Genomic DNA, 17,596 nt, shown 5'->3' on the forward strand with positions numbered 1-17,596 from the left:
TAAATTTTGTCTAGAAGTAATCACTTCCACGCGATATTTTGTGAATGTTACTGGAAATGAACATCACCCACTGGAATATTGTTTTAAACACTCTTGCCTCTCCTTGTCAGTCGCTTTGTTCTGATGTACCTGTGATAAACCTTTGATATACCTTTAAACGGCCGTGTAGTTAGGTAACATTTTTCAACATCGAAGATTGCATGACAACATTGCATTATGGTGTTGCCTTTAGAACCCAGTAGCTCGCCACAAAGTGTTCAAGCTAGCTCCAAAAATTCCACAAGTGTCTCTGTAAGCTGGGCAGCGGTCGGTAAGGACAATCGTAATGGAATCATCAAAGGATACAAAGTAATTTATCAAGCGTTACCGGATGGGAAAAACGCTATAAGGTTCATCAACATCAGCAATAAGCATCAAGATAAAGAGCAAGACATAACTTTGGGCGATCTCGTCAAGTTTACCAACTACAGCGTCAGGGTGTTAGCATTCACTGTTGTCGGAGAAGGACCACTGAGTAAAGTCAAAATTGTTCAAACACAACAGGACAGTAAGTTACACTCCAGTAGACACTGCTATTAATTAATATTTAGGCTTTCCCCCATAAAATGACATTTCCAGTAACTAGTCTAAATTTCACGAAATATTCCTGCCCCCAAAAAAAAATGTCACTTGAACCAATACTATTGTTAATAAATTTTCCAAGCACTTCGCACATGCTTTGACGTTTTCTACCAATCAAATTCGCCTTAATCGACTTCACCCAATCACGTGTCATTTCCTTATATACATCTGTATTTTATCACGTATTCCACACGCAGGGGGCAAAGTCCAGATAAAAGACAGCTCCCCCACCTCCCCCAACGTTGTAATGCCCACGTCAAAGCCTTTGAGAGATGATTATTTCTTCTTCGTTCAATGTATTCCCACCTATTCGAAAAACGTAGAACGCGAAATAACTTTGGCTAAGGTCTCCTGGAGATAAAATAGAGTTTGCTTTCCGCATCAAAAAAACGCTCGTACCGAAGCCCCAAATTATGAGGGCCTACTCGCAAGAGAGCGAAGTCTTATTTGCAACTCTTTGCTTGATCTCGTCACGCTACGCGGGTAAAAGCGCGTAGTAAAGTTGAGTTCGTTGAACACCTTTTTATGCGCAAACTCATAATGACGAACATCATCGCCAATTACATATAGGAAAACAAGCTTTTCTTAGTCATAGTCTGCTATTTATTTACGACATACACAGGGTGTTATTAAAATTATATCTCAGTTTAAATTTCTCGTCAATACTCTGGTTTTTGATTAAAAGGAAAGTTAAAAAAGTAATATAGATGATGCATTCTCGTAACATGTCCTTCAATAACGATATCCACCATTGAAGTCATTCTTAGAAAACGAAATGCAAAAAAATTAGAAGCAAACGAGAAACTAAAATCTGGAATCTTTTTTGTTTTGGAATCCGGAATCTGCACAGGTAGAATCCGTAATCCAGCAACTGGAATCCGGGTTCCACAGCATGGAATCTAGAATCTAATACTGTCCTGGATTACCTTACATGGGGCGAAATGTTTTACACCCAACATCAGTATGCATATTATCCTTACTGTTCCCCTTACGTATACAAAGGTGCTGACAAGGAGAAGTTGTTGCAAAATCAAGAGCCTCTCTGGCTGGAGATCGTTTTCTTTATTCTTGTGACTTCATTGTTTGATTCAGGGGTGAAACTGTAAGGAAAAATCAGATGCTAGTCACTCGTATAGGTTAAAGAATTTAGAATGATGATCACGTTCACCCTCCGGCTGTTTGCTTTTAAAAATGAAAATAATTTAATGTGTGCTCTATAAAACTGCACCTCAAAGGAAATTCTAAGCGTGACTGATGACCCAGAGAAATTCCGGGTCTTTTGATGGCTCTTTACCTAAGTCTAAATTAACAAAATGAAAATTCTGTTAAGTTCACACTCAAAAAAAAAAAAAAAAGGAATTCTCATTCAAAATGTTTCTCCCTCTCTCTCTTAAATAAACCATCTCGCTTTCAAATGGTCAAACTACAGTAATAAAATGAATAACAAAGAAGCCATTGCGTGGAGAAAAATGGACAAATATTATTTCCTACAGTTGTTGAATAATGGCAGGGAGAGGTTTGCACTTATTAAAAACTTATAAAGTGGTAATTGATCTTGGTACTCAATTTCGTTCCGAAATCATCGTTTTGAGTACGTTCAGTTTTTTAATCACGGGTATGACTGAGTCCAAGTTGCATTCCGCTTACTTCAGTTACCAATATTAATTGACCCATTAACAGTCAGGAGTGCACTCTTCTCCGAGTCCTGTAATGGTTTCACTACAAGTCATTTGTTTCAAAAATTACCTCGGAATTAATTTGAGGCCCGTTTTCTGAACTTTCCTTTCAGAACCTTCTGCTGCTCCTTTAAATGTGACAGGACATACCACCAGCTCAACCAGCATCTTAGTAGTGTATGGTGATATTCCAGCTTTTGATCAGAATGGTATCATCACGAGTTACACCATTACTTACCAGTCACTAACAGAGGGTAACAATGGGAGTGCTATAGCTGGTCCCAATGACCGTCAAAAGGAATTAACAAATCTTAGAGAGTATGTCGATTACGAAATCACAGTACTTGCGTCGACTTCGAAAGGATATGGACCACAAAGTAGCCCTATTCTTGTTAGTACAGACGAGGATAGTAAGTACTGTTATTTTCCAAATCTCTTGTCTGTGATAAATGGTTTACATCCAACATCAGTATGCATATTCTCCATACTGTTCCCTTTACATATACAAAGGTGCTGACAAGGAGGGCTTGTTGACCAATCAACAGCCTCTTTAGCTGGAGATCGTTTTCTTTATTGTTGTGACTTTATTGTTTGATTCAGGGGTGAAATTGTAAGGAAAATTGGATGATAGTCACTCTTAGGGGCTAAAGGTCTAGACTGATGTTTACGTTCACCCTTCAGCTGATTGCTTTTAAAGATGAAAATAATTTAAAGTGTGCTCTATAAAACTGCATCTCAAAGGAAAATCTAACTGTCACTGATGACCCAGAGAAATTTTGTGTCTTTTGGAAACTCTTTACCTCAGTCTAAGGTAGCAAAATATAAATTCTGTTAAGTTTACACTCAAAATAAAGGAAAGATTCTCATTGAATTTTTTTTCCTCTCTCTCTCTCTCCCTTAAATAAACCATCTCGCTCTCAAATGGTGAAATGATTAAACTGCAGTAAAATGAATGACAAAGAATCCATTGCGTGGAAAAAAATAAAGACAAATGTTATTTCCTACGGTTGTTGAATAATGGCAGGGAGAGGTTTGCACTTACAAAAAAACTTGTATTTGAGTGGTTGATTTTATGATCTCAAAGGGATGTAATAAAGTGGTAATTGATCTTGATGTTCAATTTAGTCCAGAAATCATTCTTAAAATTTCAATTCGGACTCGTATTTCGAGTCCATTCAATTTTGAAATCACGCGTATGTTTGAGACCAAATTGGAATCAGCTTATTTCAGTTACCATTATTAATTGACCTATTAACAGTCAGGAATACACTCTTATCCGGGTCCTGTAATGGTTTTACTACAAGTCATTTGTTTTAGAAAATACCTCTGAAATAATTATAGGCCCGTTTCTAAAACTTTCCTTTTAGAACCTACTGCTGCTCCTTTAGATGTGAGAGGACATAACACCAGCTCAACCAGCATCTTAGTAGAGTGGGATGATGTTCCAGCTTTTGATCAAAATGGTATCATCACAAATTACACCATTACTTACCGGTCACTAACAGAGGGTCACAATGGGAGTGCTATAGCTGGCCCCAGTGACCTTCAAAAGGAATTAACAGATCTTAAAGAGTATGTAGATTACGACATCACAGTACTTGCGTCGACTTCGAAAGGAGATGGACCACAAAGTAGCCCTATTCTTGTTAGTACAGACCAGGATAGTAAGTACTGCTCTTTTCCAAATCTCTTGTCTGTGATAAATGGTTTACATCCAAAATCACTATGCATATTCTCCATACTGTTCCCTTTACATATGCAAAGGTGCTGACAAGGAGAACTTGTTGAACAATCGACAGCTTCTTTAACTGGCCATCGTTTCCTCTATTCTTGTGACTTAATTGTTTGATTCAGGGGTGAAACTGTAAGGAGAAATTAGATGCTAGTCACTCTTAGAGGTTTAAGGGTTTAGACTAATGTTTACGTTCACCCTCCAGCTGATTGCTTTTAAAGATGGTAATAATTCGAAGTGTGGTTTAAAAAATTGCACCTCAAAGAAATTTAACTGTCACTGATGGCTTGGGGAAATTCCATGTCTTTTGAAAGCTCTTTATCTCAGTCGAAATTAAAAAAATGAAAGTCCTGTTACGTTCAAATTAAAAAAAAAAGATTCTCATTTAATATTTTTTACCTCTCTCTCTTCCTTAAATAAACCATCTCGCTTTCAAATGGTGAAATGGTCAAACTGCAATAAAATTAATCACAAAGCCGAAGCCATTGTGTGGAGAAAAATACGGACAAATATTATTTCCTACAGTCGTTGAATGATGGCAGGGAGAGGTTTGGACTTATTATAAACTAGTAAAGCGGTAATGCATCTTGGTGTTCAATTTTATTCCGAAATCATCGTTTTCAGTACGTTCAATTTTGAAATCACGGGTACGATTGACACCAAATTGCATTTAGCTCACTTCAGTTACCATTATTAATTGACCAATTAACAGTCAGGAGTACACTCTTATCCGAGTCCTGTAATGGTTTTACCACAAGTCATTTGTTTTAAAAATTACCTCTGAAATAATTTAAGGCCTGTTTCTTGAACTTTCCTTTTAGAACCTGCTGCTGCTCCTTTATATGTGAGAGGACATAACACCAGCTCAACCAGCATCTTAGTAGAGTGGGATGATGTTCCAGCTTTTGATCAAAATGGTATCATCACGAATTACACCATTACTTATCGGTCACTAACAGAGGGTCACAATGGGAGTGCTATAGCTGGCCCCTATGATCGTCAAAAGGAATTAACAGGTCTTAGAGAGTACGTCGATTACGACATCACAGTGCTCGCGTCGACTTCGAAAGGAGATGGACCACAAAGTAGCCCTATCCTTGTTAGTACAGACCAAGATGGTAAGTACTGTTCCTGGACAACCTCTCCCGTCCACGTTTAAGACTGCTGTTTGTGTTTACCCTCCATTTATAGCTGGAAGGTATTATAATTTAATTTCTTAGCTGTCTCTCTCGGGCTAAGACCCACCTTTGACTAGGACGAACGTTATTTTTTTTAGCATCCACAAAATTTTTTTTCAGATTTCGTCAGTTCTAATCCGTGTTAATCCTCGCCATCTGTTATTATCTTTGTTTTTCTTTCCGGTTTTTTCTTATCTTCTGATGTTTTTTAAAGTAAAATATCTCTTTCAAAGCATCCGAGAATTTCCTTTACGAATTTAACTCCAAGACTCAGCAAATGGCCTTTCATTATCTTACCGTGACGCCGCCAACATGGTGAAGATATGAAATAACGATTTTCATGCCATCGATTTACAGAACCCAGTGCTGCCCCTCTTAACTTACGTTCAATTAATGCGACTTCAACAAGCATTCTTGTCATGTGGGATGAAGTTTTGCCTGATGAACAGAATGGTATCATTATTCGTTACAACGTCAGCTATCAGGCGATACCAGAAGCTGGATCTGCTGGGCCTATTTATACGATTATAGTAAAGGCCCCTACAAGGCAGGTCAACCTGACCGTCCTAACAAAGGACATGTATTACAACATCAGTGTGTTGGCCTCCACAATCAAGGGCGACGGGATTTACAGCAGCCCAAAGACGTTCAGAACAAAAGAAGACAGTAAGTCCGTATTTTTCAATTACGTAACCTTTGAAAATTAACTCACGCGATATTGATTTCTCTAACCAATTGTAAGATGCGACAACATCATAAGGATCGGGTTGGGTCCGCTTCCGAGTAGAACGGTTTTCGTATGGATACATTAAGATACTGGTTAAATCCAGCGGGAGATGTACAATTGAGGCGTACTATTTCACGCATTTCACTTGATTAAAATCAATTGTTGAATATGACACAAGTCAATATGATAGCAAGTGGGATTTACCTCCGAGTAGTCACAGAGACAAAATTCGAGTCAAAGAGTTTAATTTTTGACCATCATACGGTATATGACAGAAATAACCTAAAATTTTTGTTCGTATGTCGGAGATAGTGTTGAACATCTATCGCCACTTCTATATTTTTCTGTCTTTACATAGGGCCCAGTGCACCTCCTCAGAATGTAATAGGTTATAACACCAGCTCGACCAGCATTAGAGTTACATGGAATGAGGTGCCGGAAGACAAAAAACACGGTGATATCGAATACTATACTATATTGTACAAAAAGATGACAGATATCAGTTATGAGTCAGTACCAATTACACCAATGTCTAGAAGGTTCATTGAGCTAAAGGGACTTAATATGTACACATTTTACGACATCAAGGTCTCAGCTGCTACACATGAAGGGAGTGGACCAGCAAGTGATCCTATCAAGGTCCGCACAGACCAGGATGGTAAGTAAAAGAAGACTTTCGATAAATACCTCAGTGGCTAAAACTCTGGAAAAAAAGAGCAGAAGATTCTGATTTATGACATAATTTTATGTGCGGATTTGCCTTTAGTATAGTTACCATACAAATTGTCATTTGGGGACAGGAAATACGGTTAAGTGTGTTTACTTGCTTTTCTGCAATAACCGTTGGTGGAAGTGTCTGGTAGAAGTATGCCAAAAGAGCTCCATGCTCTAAACATTGTGAGGTGTCATGACCTCAAATGACAATCATGGTTTAGTTATCATTTGTGAGGTGTTTCACAGTCGGTACGAAGTCTGAAAGATATGTGGAATTTGACTTTTGCTTCGTGGTTTAAAGGGAGACACAGGGTGTTAAAAGATTTTTCGTTATTCAAACCCAGCTGAGATTATTAAAATAGATTTTGAGTAGGGGAAGTAAATTCCTCAACTTCCTCCTTCTATGATCAGTATGAAAAGTCATCCCAAATTCTCAGTGATGCTAAACAGTAACGAAGTGCAGCAACTATGCGAAGATCGATATGCTTCCCAAGTTCTGCTTTCGCTATGTAGCCAGTGTTAATAAAAGTCCCCCTTTCTCCTGTTAAGGAATCAATTTATCTCTCATTAGCCTTAAAGCTTTTCCAGTTGTAACTCATAACAGATGCGAGAAAAAAAAATGATAACAAGTAAATGTCCTGTCTTTTTTTTTTTACAGTGCCTTCTACGGCTCCTACATTAGTGTCTGTAAAAACACTGAACAGCACTAGCATAAAAGTTAAATGGTTGGCAGTTCCTGAAGAATCCACACACGGAATTCCAACCAGATACACCATTTACTACGCATACTCCGATGGGAAGGTGGATACTAAGGTTGTAACACCTGTTAAGGATCCCATCACTTATCAAGAAGTTGTGTCTGGTCTTAAGGAATCTACTGAGTATTCATTCCAAGTTTCGCTTTCAACTGCGAAAGGGGAAGGTCCCCTAAGTGTGTCCAAATCCTCTGCAACTGAAGGTGTATGTAAGTGGTCCAAATCATTCTTTCATAGCATTTGTATGTATTATCAGCAACAAAGCATATTGACTCGTCTCGTTTGAAATTTAACTTAATGGAAGACTTTTATATATGTCTACGCTGGTGCTACTTTTCGCACGATTCTTAAGCTATCAAAATAAATTAGAGAGTGTACTTTTACACCCATAAAAGTGCTCACTCTAATACCTTCTTAAGTGCCACTTCAAGACCATTTGAAGTCCAAGATTCCGAAGAGTGCGCACTTCAAGACTCATTTGAGTGAAATGCTCTCAGACGAGTTTGGATGAAAAACTTTCTAAAATGCGCACTATATGACGACTTATAGCGTGCATTATAGAAAAAAAATTATACTGCGTACTTTAAAGACATTTTAGAGTGCAAACTTCGAGACTCTTAAAAGACTCCTCATATCACAAAGTGAAGGTTTCTTTTAAGTATAATGAACCGTAAATCAGGTTCGAGGACGTTCAGGTTCCTTAAAGAGCGCACTTAAAGACGCTTTCAAGTGCGCTCTGTTAGGCTTTAGATAGTGCACACCTCAATGCTCTTTGAGATGCTCACCCTAAGACAATTAAAAGAGCGTATTTTAAGGCTGCTTAAAGTGCGCACTTTAGACATAAGATGATTCTCGCTTTAAGATTCCAAGTTAGTTTGAAGATGAGGACACCTCTAAGTGCGTATTCAAGGACTCTTTAATTTCAGCTAGACCCGTTTTTAATTAATCAGGATCAAGAACGTTTGCCGGTTGTTATTGTTTATAATCTTGCTTTGCAATGTTCTAATGTCTTCTGATTTTTTAACACCACACTGTGTGTATCACCTGGTTTTGACTAATTTTCTGTTGACTTTAGGTCCAGAAATAATATAAAGTGTTGGGTGATGTATTTCAGTGCTGCAGAAAATTTCTCTAGGCGGATTATACCTCAGAAACCATACCACGATGTACTTTTTATTTCCTTGAGTGAATAGTAATGAAATTATGACACTGAACATGCTTTAAGAATGTGAAAAGAAACATAACTGTCTGGAAGTTGTCTTCAAATGAGCTGATTAGTTTACAGTATTTAGTGATCCGCCAGTTGGCTACAGCAGAAAAAGAAGGACATGTACACTAGAAGAGAAGAACCGGAAAGGTTTAGTGAGTAATTTTCAAGTCACGGTTCCTGAACCTCTGGATTTCAGGGAAATGTGAGTAAACGCCACTGTAAGTACGTGACATTGCTTTTTTAATGGATTTATTCACCTATTTGAGTTATTGTCTTTGGTTGATTACCGGACACCCAGACTTCCTATTGAGATTGTCCCTTCCACTTCTGTCCTGTTTTTTCAAACACATGACCTTTCTCGCAACAGCTGTAAATGACATGGTCGTAAATGGTCATAAGTGGTTGTAAATAAACCTTATGCACTTAAAGTTTTTTACTTTATTTGCCTTCAGGGATGGGAGATTCTCAAGGAGCAGCTATGACCGGACAGGTTATCAGTTCAGTTTGCGAACCAACTGGGCTTTGATGGAACTTAATAAATTAAATAACATGATTTGTGCGATCGATGTTATAAATGAAACAGAAATGAATTCACATAATAGCACATGTCAACAATAAGTCTCTTTTACAGTAACTTCAATATTTCAGTCTGACTTCACTCTTATCCGAACAAGCCAGCCTGCATAGTTAGAGGTAAACTTTTCCAGGGCCAGCAATCAAATCTGTGAATTTTTCTAATCACACGGTGTGGTCCGGGTATGGTGCTCCTAAGTGTCTTTATTAAGCTTTCTCTTCTTTTTTTTTTTTTCTTTTTTTTTTAAGGGAATTCGAAGTTTTGGATTAAATCCCTCAGGAAGAGGTTCAGAGGTAAGTTATCTTTAAAAGTCTTGAGACAAGATAAGGGTGGTGAACAGAAATGAATTAGTGCCTTACCTATATTTATGCTTCAGTGACTTTTGTGGGCTACCTGGGTAGTCTTACTTTGAGGGTCTCAATGGGGTGATGGCTTTTACGGCTATCGGTTACAATTTTGGCCAATTTCCGGCTAACGGTTAACACCTTTCCATTGTTTCCACCAGAGATGTTTTTTACGTTTAACTTTTTTTACGACTAACGGTTAAAAGTTGTCAATTTTTACGTCTAACGGCTAAATATTTTGGCCGTTTTACGGCTAACAGTTAACCCCATTGGGACCCTCTACTTTCAAAGACAACCCTTTTTCTTTGGGAGTGTTCCGTACACCTCACGCCTCCCTCCCCTCCGCCCTCGAATTTTGAACGGGGGGACATCTGAGAGGGCTAAATGAGTAAAAGATAAAAGGATAACAAAACAAAATTCACAAAGCACGAAACACACAAACCACAAAATATAAAATACAGAACGCAAAACACAAAACACAAAACACAAAACACGAAACACAAACCAAAGCAAAAAACAACTGAGAGAGTTAAACGAGATTCACTCTGAACTTTTGAATTTATATTATTATAATCGATCTAGGAATCCGCAAATAAAACACTACCTTGAGTGTGTACCACGGAAAAAACTGTGACACTTAAAAAGGCGTTTACGATAAAGGATGAGAATCTATGGTTCCCTGGGTACGTGCAGACATGATGACCGCCATAAGCACGCAGTGAATGATGGAGGGTACCCCACGACAAGCGAAAAGATTCACAATTTTCAATTTACGAATTCTACAATAGTTATCAGTTACTCTGAATGGGAAGTGATATCTAAGTTTGTGTAGGCTCTTTGTTTGTTTGTTGCTAGACTGGAAATTGGATTTTATTCTTATTACGCTCGCTTGTTTGGTGAATCTTGAAATTTTTGCTGGTCTGTAAGCTTATGATATCGGAAATATATGTTTATTTCTCGTTATATATATATATATCTCATAAACCAATTACTGCATAGACAGTGCCTAGTGAGGATTTTATTCACTCTTTGCAACTCGTCAATTAAAACCCGTAAAAAGCACTTTCCATGAAGTAATCTACATTTTTTTGTTCAGTCCTACTGTGTAGTCAGTGAATTTTAGCGCTATGGGAAAACCCTCAAATATAAGCCGTCTTGTTCATTGAACATCAAGAACGTTCATGAAACGTTTTCTCCAATTTTCACAACAACTTTCGCTTGTAGTTAAGCTCATACCAGAAACAAGAGGTGCGATTCTTTAATCGCTTCGAGGCTTTCCATAGAAAAGCGTCTCTTTCGCACGCATTTAACACCAATAGTAAGATCAAGAAATATTTATTGTGCGTTGACGTTTTACCAGGCGACTTGACTTGCACATAGAGAGAGGTGGTTTAAACGAGTCACTGCAATACGAATAACTTTTGTAATTTTTAAATTTGCGAGCCTTTAGCTCGATGCACTCATCGAGGGTCAAGTGTACCCTTGGGTACGCTGATATGAGATTGATTTTACCAGTGCAAATTTACACTACCCGCTCTCCCAATGCAGCGAAATTGTCACTCCGATAATTTTCTCGATCAGTTACGAGCTTCTCCGCCTCCCTTCGGCCAAAGTCCCTCAGGGCTACCGATTACAGAAGGACTTTTGTTTGACGCTTAATGGAAAGGCTGAGCCGGAACAATGGACAATGATATGAAGACTTGCGAGATCAGTTCCTAGTTTGGTTTTTTGTTTTAGATCTACACAGGTTTCTTGATCAGCTGATCGTAATAAAAAGGAATAGGAAAAAATTGCACTATTCTTAAAAATCTTCTGTAGTGGACACGCAAATCATCTACAAAATTAGAGAAAAACTGTAGCCATGGTATAGACATGATTGAAAGTACGAGCATGGAACAAAATTATCTTTTATTGTTAGAATACAGCTAAAGCTTCAATTGTATAGAGATTGCAGGTAATTTAGGGTTAACAACTGGGTTGAAAACGTAAATTAGCCACCGTAAAGGGTAAAAAAGCTGACGTTTCGAGCGTTAGCCCTTCGTCAGAGCGATTGACGAAGGGCTAACGCTCGAAACGTCAGCTTTTTTACCCTTTACGGTGGCTAATTTACGTTTTCAACCCAGTTGTTAACACTAAATTACCTGCTATACTCTCCCACCGACGCAGCACCACAGTTTCTTTAGAAACTTACCCCTTTATTCATTTGTATAGAGATTGGACTGTCATCCGCTGAAATTATTTCTGCTTGACTCCAGCGAATGGTTCAGTTTATACTGATTATTTTTTCTACAAGATAGAAAACTTAACTATTTTCATCCACAGAACACAAGCTAGTCTCAGGAAATCCCGCCAGTAGGAGACATAGTCAAACAATTCCACTTTCACAAGAAGGCTGCAAAATCTGGAGCGAGGTTAACAAGGTTTTTGGCTGATTCCTTTGAAAAATGACTGAACCATGGTTTCTGTGAACTTGTGTGTTTAGGATTCGGTTACCCTTAAGATTAATTTTTTTTTTCTTCCTGACAGAAAGTTGTCACCATATGTTTCAATTAACTCAGCCTAGAAACACGAAAAAATGAAATAAAACGTCAAATAAAACTTTCAATATAATTTGATCGATGAATCCATTCGCAAATTATACTTTTAGATCTTTTTTTTTTCCCTGTGGTTTAAATTTGCTTTACATTAGCGAATCCCAATTTTTTTTTTCTAAGACTGTCGTCGGTCATGATCACAACCTAATTTAAGCGCTAAGCGCTTATCCACATCATCTATCTATCCTTAGCAACTGGGTTTACATATCTGACTGAGTTGACGGCACTTTAAAGAAAATCGCCGCGCTTTTTACGACTTAATGTTGATTATTTCATCTCTAGTTAGAGCACGAAAGAAATAAATTCTTGCTGAATTTATAACTGTCCTTCATTCTTGAACGGGTGCAGGCACTCAGAAATTACTGTAGGCATCGAATGAGTCTAAATACTCACTGAGAGCAGAGTAAATAAACTCATATTGATCCTGAAAGAGTGAAAATCACTAGGTCAGCAATACATTCACAAGTGTCCTTTCAAGTTACTAGAAAAACCTCAAATAGACTGCTCGGCCATTCCAGTTCCTATTAGACCCTTCTGATTTATCTGACATAAGTCTTGGTTGGTTCAAATTGTACTTTCTATTGTTTCAAAACAAAACTTGTATCCTATAACATATGTTATTGACTGCCCACTCTCGCAGCCATGCAAGTAGAGAGCAAAATTAAATTCCAACCGAGAAATAAAAGCCAATTGCCCTCTTCTGTGACGGTTTTTAAGTTGCCTTGAATACCTCACAAAAAAAATAACACACCTTTGTCTGGACCATGGCAGGTCTCTCAACTCTCAGCTGCTTCACAGTCTGGAAAACGTCTACCACACCTTCACTTTTTAACTGTCCGATTAAAATACTGAGGGCGCAGAACACTCCTGTGCGACCCACTCCAGCGCTGAAATGAGAAGTTGAAGATAAAGTTGAAGAAGAAAATAAACTTAGGGTCTGCTGTAAACTGCGCAAAATGTTGTCTTTCCACTAGCATTTATTAGCGAAGGGCAATACCTGATATTAACATGCTACAAGAGTTTTCATTGATTGATAAATTAATATTTAAGTGAATATAACAGTTTATAACGAGCGTAGTAATTGAAATATTACTGCAAAGTGGTATATAGGATGAATAAAAATACATGAATGTGTGCAAATTGGTAACATTACAACGTGCGCGTTTTAATATACCCAGTGAAGCAAGGGAGTAATGCCAAAACCGACAAATTGATATGGCTGTCATTCCACTGTTAGGAATGAAAAGATCTTCCCTAGGGCCTTAATTGTCCACTTATAGTTACAGGGTATAAATGTTTTGCAAAGGTGGAACGAGACTCAGGAGACAACGTTAGGACTAAGGAACACCAGTGAACTTAATAACGACTAAATGAGCATTTTTCAATTAGGACCAAAGCCAGACTATAATATATGCTTAATAATATTTTAATTATAAATACACACCTGCAGTGCACAGTAATCTTAGTGTTTTCTGACTGCTGCTGCCACCGTTGTACTTGCCCAATAAGATCGATCAAGCCAGTACCTGATTCTGGAGATCCTGAATCAGGCCATCCAGTGTAATGATACTGACGAACAACTCGCGATGCACTTTCCTGAAATATTGACAAGAGAAATGTGTGTGTTTGATAAATGCTGTCAGTAGAGATTTTAGGGTGCATGTGATCGCTTTGAAGAAGATAAAGCATGTCTTGGGAAATTGGCACGTTTTGTCATATTGCTATGGTCCTAAAAGCCTTTTATTAACTTAACCCCATTCTTCTCCTTCAATCTAGGAACCGCCATGGATGGATCTCCCCGTAACACACAAATTCTTGGCTAATTCCCTGACATTTTATTGGTAATAAACAGAAAGTTGCTGAAGATTAACTGAAGAGTCATCAGAACGAACCTTGGTATGGGTGAGTTTCATTTCTCTCATTGTGTAGTCTTCATAGGACGTCTCACTTGTCTTTTCCACTACCAAAGTGCCAATGTGCGCGGGCTTCTCTGCAGGCCAGTACTGGTGTACTTTGACCTGTACACATAAGATTAAGCTTTACAAATCGATTAAATCCAGAGTCAGATCAATTACATAGATAGACCTCCTACCCTATACAAGTTAATTCCCACTAAACGATGACTCGAAAGCTAAAGATATTTTAGTTGATGCATAGTCATATCTTTTTTCCCTACAGCCGTTACGAGTAAATGGATGCATGTATCCATTCGCTGGTATTTAAATGAATATGTTTACATAAAGTTATGAGGAGTAACACTGCATGCATAAGACAACGAAGCTTACAGCCGCTCACTAAGACCAACAAACTATTATAATCAGGGGTCTTACTATACTTAGGAGGACCCATCTACATCTTTTTTATAAGTCTCTCAGAAGTTGCTCACGAAAGTCGCCTTTTAGGAATACATACTTACCCATAACCGACATAGAATGGGGGTCACTTACCAATGTAAGGCATCTCTATTAACCCCTGCAAAAATAACATCCCTAACAAAGAAGGTAACCTTTTCCTAGACTGATGGATTGATTGTTTTAGTTGATTGATAAATTGTCGGTTTATTGAGCATACCTTGTCACCTTCTGTTTCTTTTGATAACACGACTATGGTGGAAGATTCTTGTTCCCAAATCATGCGCCAGAAGTCTGGTATAGTATCAGGTATGGGTGCCTGAGTTGCAATGAATGCTCTCCTAGTCATGTAGCCATCAATGAAGTTAGCATTGATGTAATCAGAGCCTTCCACTCCTGAGATTACACTCAGTTTAACCCGGGTTTCATCATACGGTAACGCATTTGGATAACGATTCTTGGTCACGTTGAAGGCCATGCTAGCAGCCTGAGCTGTGAGCTGGGAAGTGTTGATGCAGCGACCTAGCCGGATGAACTCCTCATCCATCTCACTTTGGCCTAACAGCATAAAAAAAATGACCTTATCACATCAAATCGAACAGAGGATGAATAATACTCTCAAGGCCGACTGAGGTTGAGAGAAATTCGTTTGATCAGAGGAAATTTTTCGTGAAGTTTCATCATAAACCTTTTTTAAAGCCTCGCAACCAGAAGATGTTACATAAGAAAACCGCTACATTTATAAAAACACAAGTGGAATGAAGCACCATCAATAAAATGGTTTTGTAATCGCCATTAAGCCTAGAACTCACAGAGTAGCACTTCTATGGAGTTATTTCCAATTCGTAATATGAATTAGATAAGGGATTGACAGGATGGTATATGTTGGGAAAGACACATACCGCTCGTTTGATTCACTTGCATGAGGTTCTTGATATGAGATCTAAGATCATTTGCGTGTATTTCAGTGAATCCGGAATGGATGGCCTCCACCAGGACGTCATGAATCAAAATGTACTGCTCTTCAACTTGTACCATAAAATTTCTATCTTGTCGCAATGAGGTGACATATTCATAGACATCCACTGTTTTCTCTGCAGCAATGCGGCGCAACATTGCGTCTACCACAATGAATGTACCAGTTCTGCCCACCCCGGCACTGCAGTGAACAACCTGAATGAAAATTCACTAATGATATATCGGAACTAATAAAGGACCAAATATGTGTGCCTCTTTTTTTATTTCTGCAGTTAATATTTGCTTAGATTGTGGAAACTTTCCTGTCAGTCATCACTTGTTTCAGAACAAGATGATAATCCCCTGTGCTCAGTTACAAGATGCAACATAACGATCACTGAGAGAGAAGAAAGTGGATTTTTTTTGTTTAATTTTTTTCTAGATTAGAAGTTAACAATAATATTTCCACTATGCAATATGCCATTTTCCTTACTAGAAAACATTTAGCTGATTGTACGCCCCACCACTCATTTAAATTCTTTCTCACTTCTTCCGGCGAAATATAAGATAACTTACCATAGGCCCTGCGTCCGGAGGATTTGCTCTAGAAGCCTTTCTCACAAACGTGAGGAGTGAGGAAGGACACTCGGGAACACCATGGTCAGGCCATACCGTGTAATGATACTGATTTACAGTTCGTTGTTCTGAGTTATTGGCGTGCTTTAGAGTCATGGTACGGATGGTGAATTCAGTGAGCTGCACCGTCTGCATCAAGGTTACCCGAATGTCACCATACGATTCTGCACCTTCTGACGGCCAATACTGGTGACACTTCAGGCGACCCTTCTCCTCCAAGTTTGTCACCTAGAATAGGGTGAACGGGCATACTTCAAGCGTTTCATGGTGAACTGTGTTCGGTTATTCACAGGGATGAAGGAATTGGGTGAGCACCTCATCTTTCCCAAATCCTCTCTCCCACTAGGATTATAGGCGGGCACTCGCAAATTGTCGAGGAAAACTGATAATATCGTACGGGTGAGGGGAAGGGTTGGGGGAGGAGTGGTGAAGCATCAATGGCTTAACATTTCATTCCGAAGAAATAATTCCTTTCTAAACGGTTCATGTTACAAAAACCACAGACTTTTACACACACAATCGACTGGAAAATTTTAATTCTGTAATATGAAAGAAATTCAAATTATTTTAAAGATAGGCATGGAAAGATGTGACACTTTCTCTTATGGCTACGCTGCACAATGCACGGTAAAATGAACATGACGCAACTAAATCATTACAAGTGATCTACGTTGATTATTACTTATTATCAGAAAGCACAAACCATGACGATTGTTTTTGTCCCTTGCTCCCAGACCATTCTCCAGAAGTCATCTGAAGTGTGTTCAAGTGGTCCTTGGGTGGCGATATATGCCTTATCCTTCTGATAACCGTCAAGGAAGTTGGCGTTAATGTAGTCAGAGCCCCGCACACCCTCGATTGGAGTCAATTTTACTCGGCTGTGGTCGTACGCAACGATATTGTTGTAACGGTTCTTGTGTTTGTTCTCCTCGGCCAAAGTGGCTTTGGAAGTAACATTTCCTTGAGAGCGTATAGCACCATACTCAACAGAAAATAAATCATCCTCTTGAAGGCGTTTCACGTGGTCTTCAAACTCCTCGACAGCTATTTCCCCTTCTGGATCGAAGTTTTCTAAGTTGAATAGAAAAAAATTATCAGTTTATTATTTCATTTGCACAAACAAAGATTCTTTATCTCAATCTTTGAAGAGAGCCAATGAGCAGGTTGCTATCTTTCAATTCTATTTATGATAACATACGCACTCATGTACCGGTTCAGTAAACTGTCGCTTATGAAACCCCCCCCACCTTTACATGCCCTTTTACTTGTAAATAGATATGCATCCAACTATAAGCGGCCTTTCATGTTTTGAGATAGGTAGGGAACTAATTTTACAAAGACGTTTTGAAGCCTAATTAATCAAAAGCATAGAAGCCCCGCCGCTTGTAAGTCTCCCCTAGAACCCCTTTCGAGGTTTATAAGACCAGAGCTTGTAAATGGCAGTTTACCGTTTATTCAGTAATATTATTTTAAAGCAGCTCTTGTTAAACAAACTTAATGTACGAAAATGACTGTTGATTGTGCAAC

General features: G+C 38.5%; 2 protein-coding genes and 1 long non-coding RNA gene across 3 annotated transcripts in view; 2 read left to right on the forward strand and 1 right to left on the reverse strand.

Annotated features, from left to right (window-relative positions):
- The first annotated feature begins 216 nt into the window (after positions 1–216).
- LOC136277117 (receptor-type tyrosine-protein phosphatase delta-like) lies at positions 217–7,689 on the forward strand. Its single transcript, XM_066158800.1, has 7 exons — positions 217–547; positions 2,411–2,707; positions 3,665–3,961; positions 4,851–5,147; positions 5,565–5,873; positions 6,293–6,592; positions 7,307–7,689. Exons 1-7 carry the CDS (start codon positions 217–219, stop codon positions 7,687–7,689), a joined length of 2,214 nt encoding a protein of 737 aa, XP_066014897.1.
- A 168-nt stretch (positions 7,690–7,857) lies between these two features.
- On the forward strand, positions 7,858–14,025 carry LOC136277495 (uncharacterized). The gene is made up of 3 exons (XR_010715914.1): positions 7,858–9,480; positions 10,114–10,214; positions 13,902–14,025. It is a non-coding gene; the product is annotated as an uncharacterized lncRNA (long non-coding RNA).
- LOC131798121 (receptor-type tyrosine-protein phosphatase S-like) overlaps positions 11,632–17,596 on the reverse strand; it is a 30,170-nt gene continuing 24,205 nt past the window's right edge. The window contains exons 27-34 of the mRNA XM_066159687.1: positions 16,773–17,140; positions 16,010–16,297; positions 15,379–15,649; positions 14,697–15,034; positions 14,018–14,143; positions 13,570–13,721; positions 12,877–13,012; positions 11,632–12,549 (exon numbers count right to left, since the gene is read on the reverse strand). Of these exons, the coding sequence (XP_066015784.1) occupies positions 12,478–12,549; positions 12,877–13,012; positions 13,570–13,721; positions 14,018–14,143; positions 14,697–15,034; positions 15,379–15,649; positions 16,010–16,297; positions 16,773–17,140 (1,751 nt within the window). The 3' untranslated portion in view covers positions 11,632–12,477. The remainder of the gene's footprint in view (positions 12,550–12,876; positions 13,013–13,569; positions 13,722–14,017; positions 14,144–14,696; positions 15,035–15,378; positions 15,650–16,009; positions 16,298–16,772; positions 17,141–17,596) is intronic.

This window comes from Pocillopora verrucosa, chromosome 12 (assembly GCF_036669915.1).
Source record: "Pocillopora verrucosa isolate sample1 chromosome 12, ASM3666991v2, whole genome shotgun sequence".
In the NCBI taxonomy this organism is placed as follows: Eukaryota; Metazoa; Cnidaria; class Anthozoa; order Scleractinia; family Pocilloporidae; genus Pocillopora; species Pocillopora verrucosa.

Coding starts and splice junctions, on each gene's coding strand:
- LOC136277117 (XM_066158800.1), top strand. CDS start 217: ATGGTGTTGCCTTTAGAACCCAGTAGCTCGCCACAAAGTGTTCAAGCT. Junction 3,962..4,850: donor TGTTAGTACAGACCAGGATA/GTAAGTACTGCT, acceptor CTTTCCTTTTAG/AACCTGCTGCTGCTCCTTTA. Junction 6,593..7,306: donor GGTCCGCACAGACCAGGATG/GTAAGTAAAAGA, acceptor TTTTTTTTACAG/TGCCTTCTACGGCTCCTACA.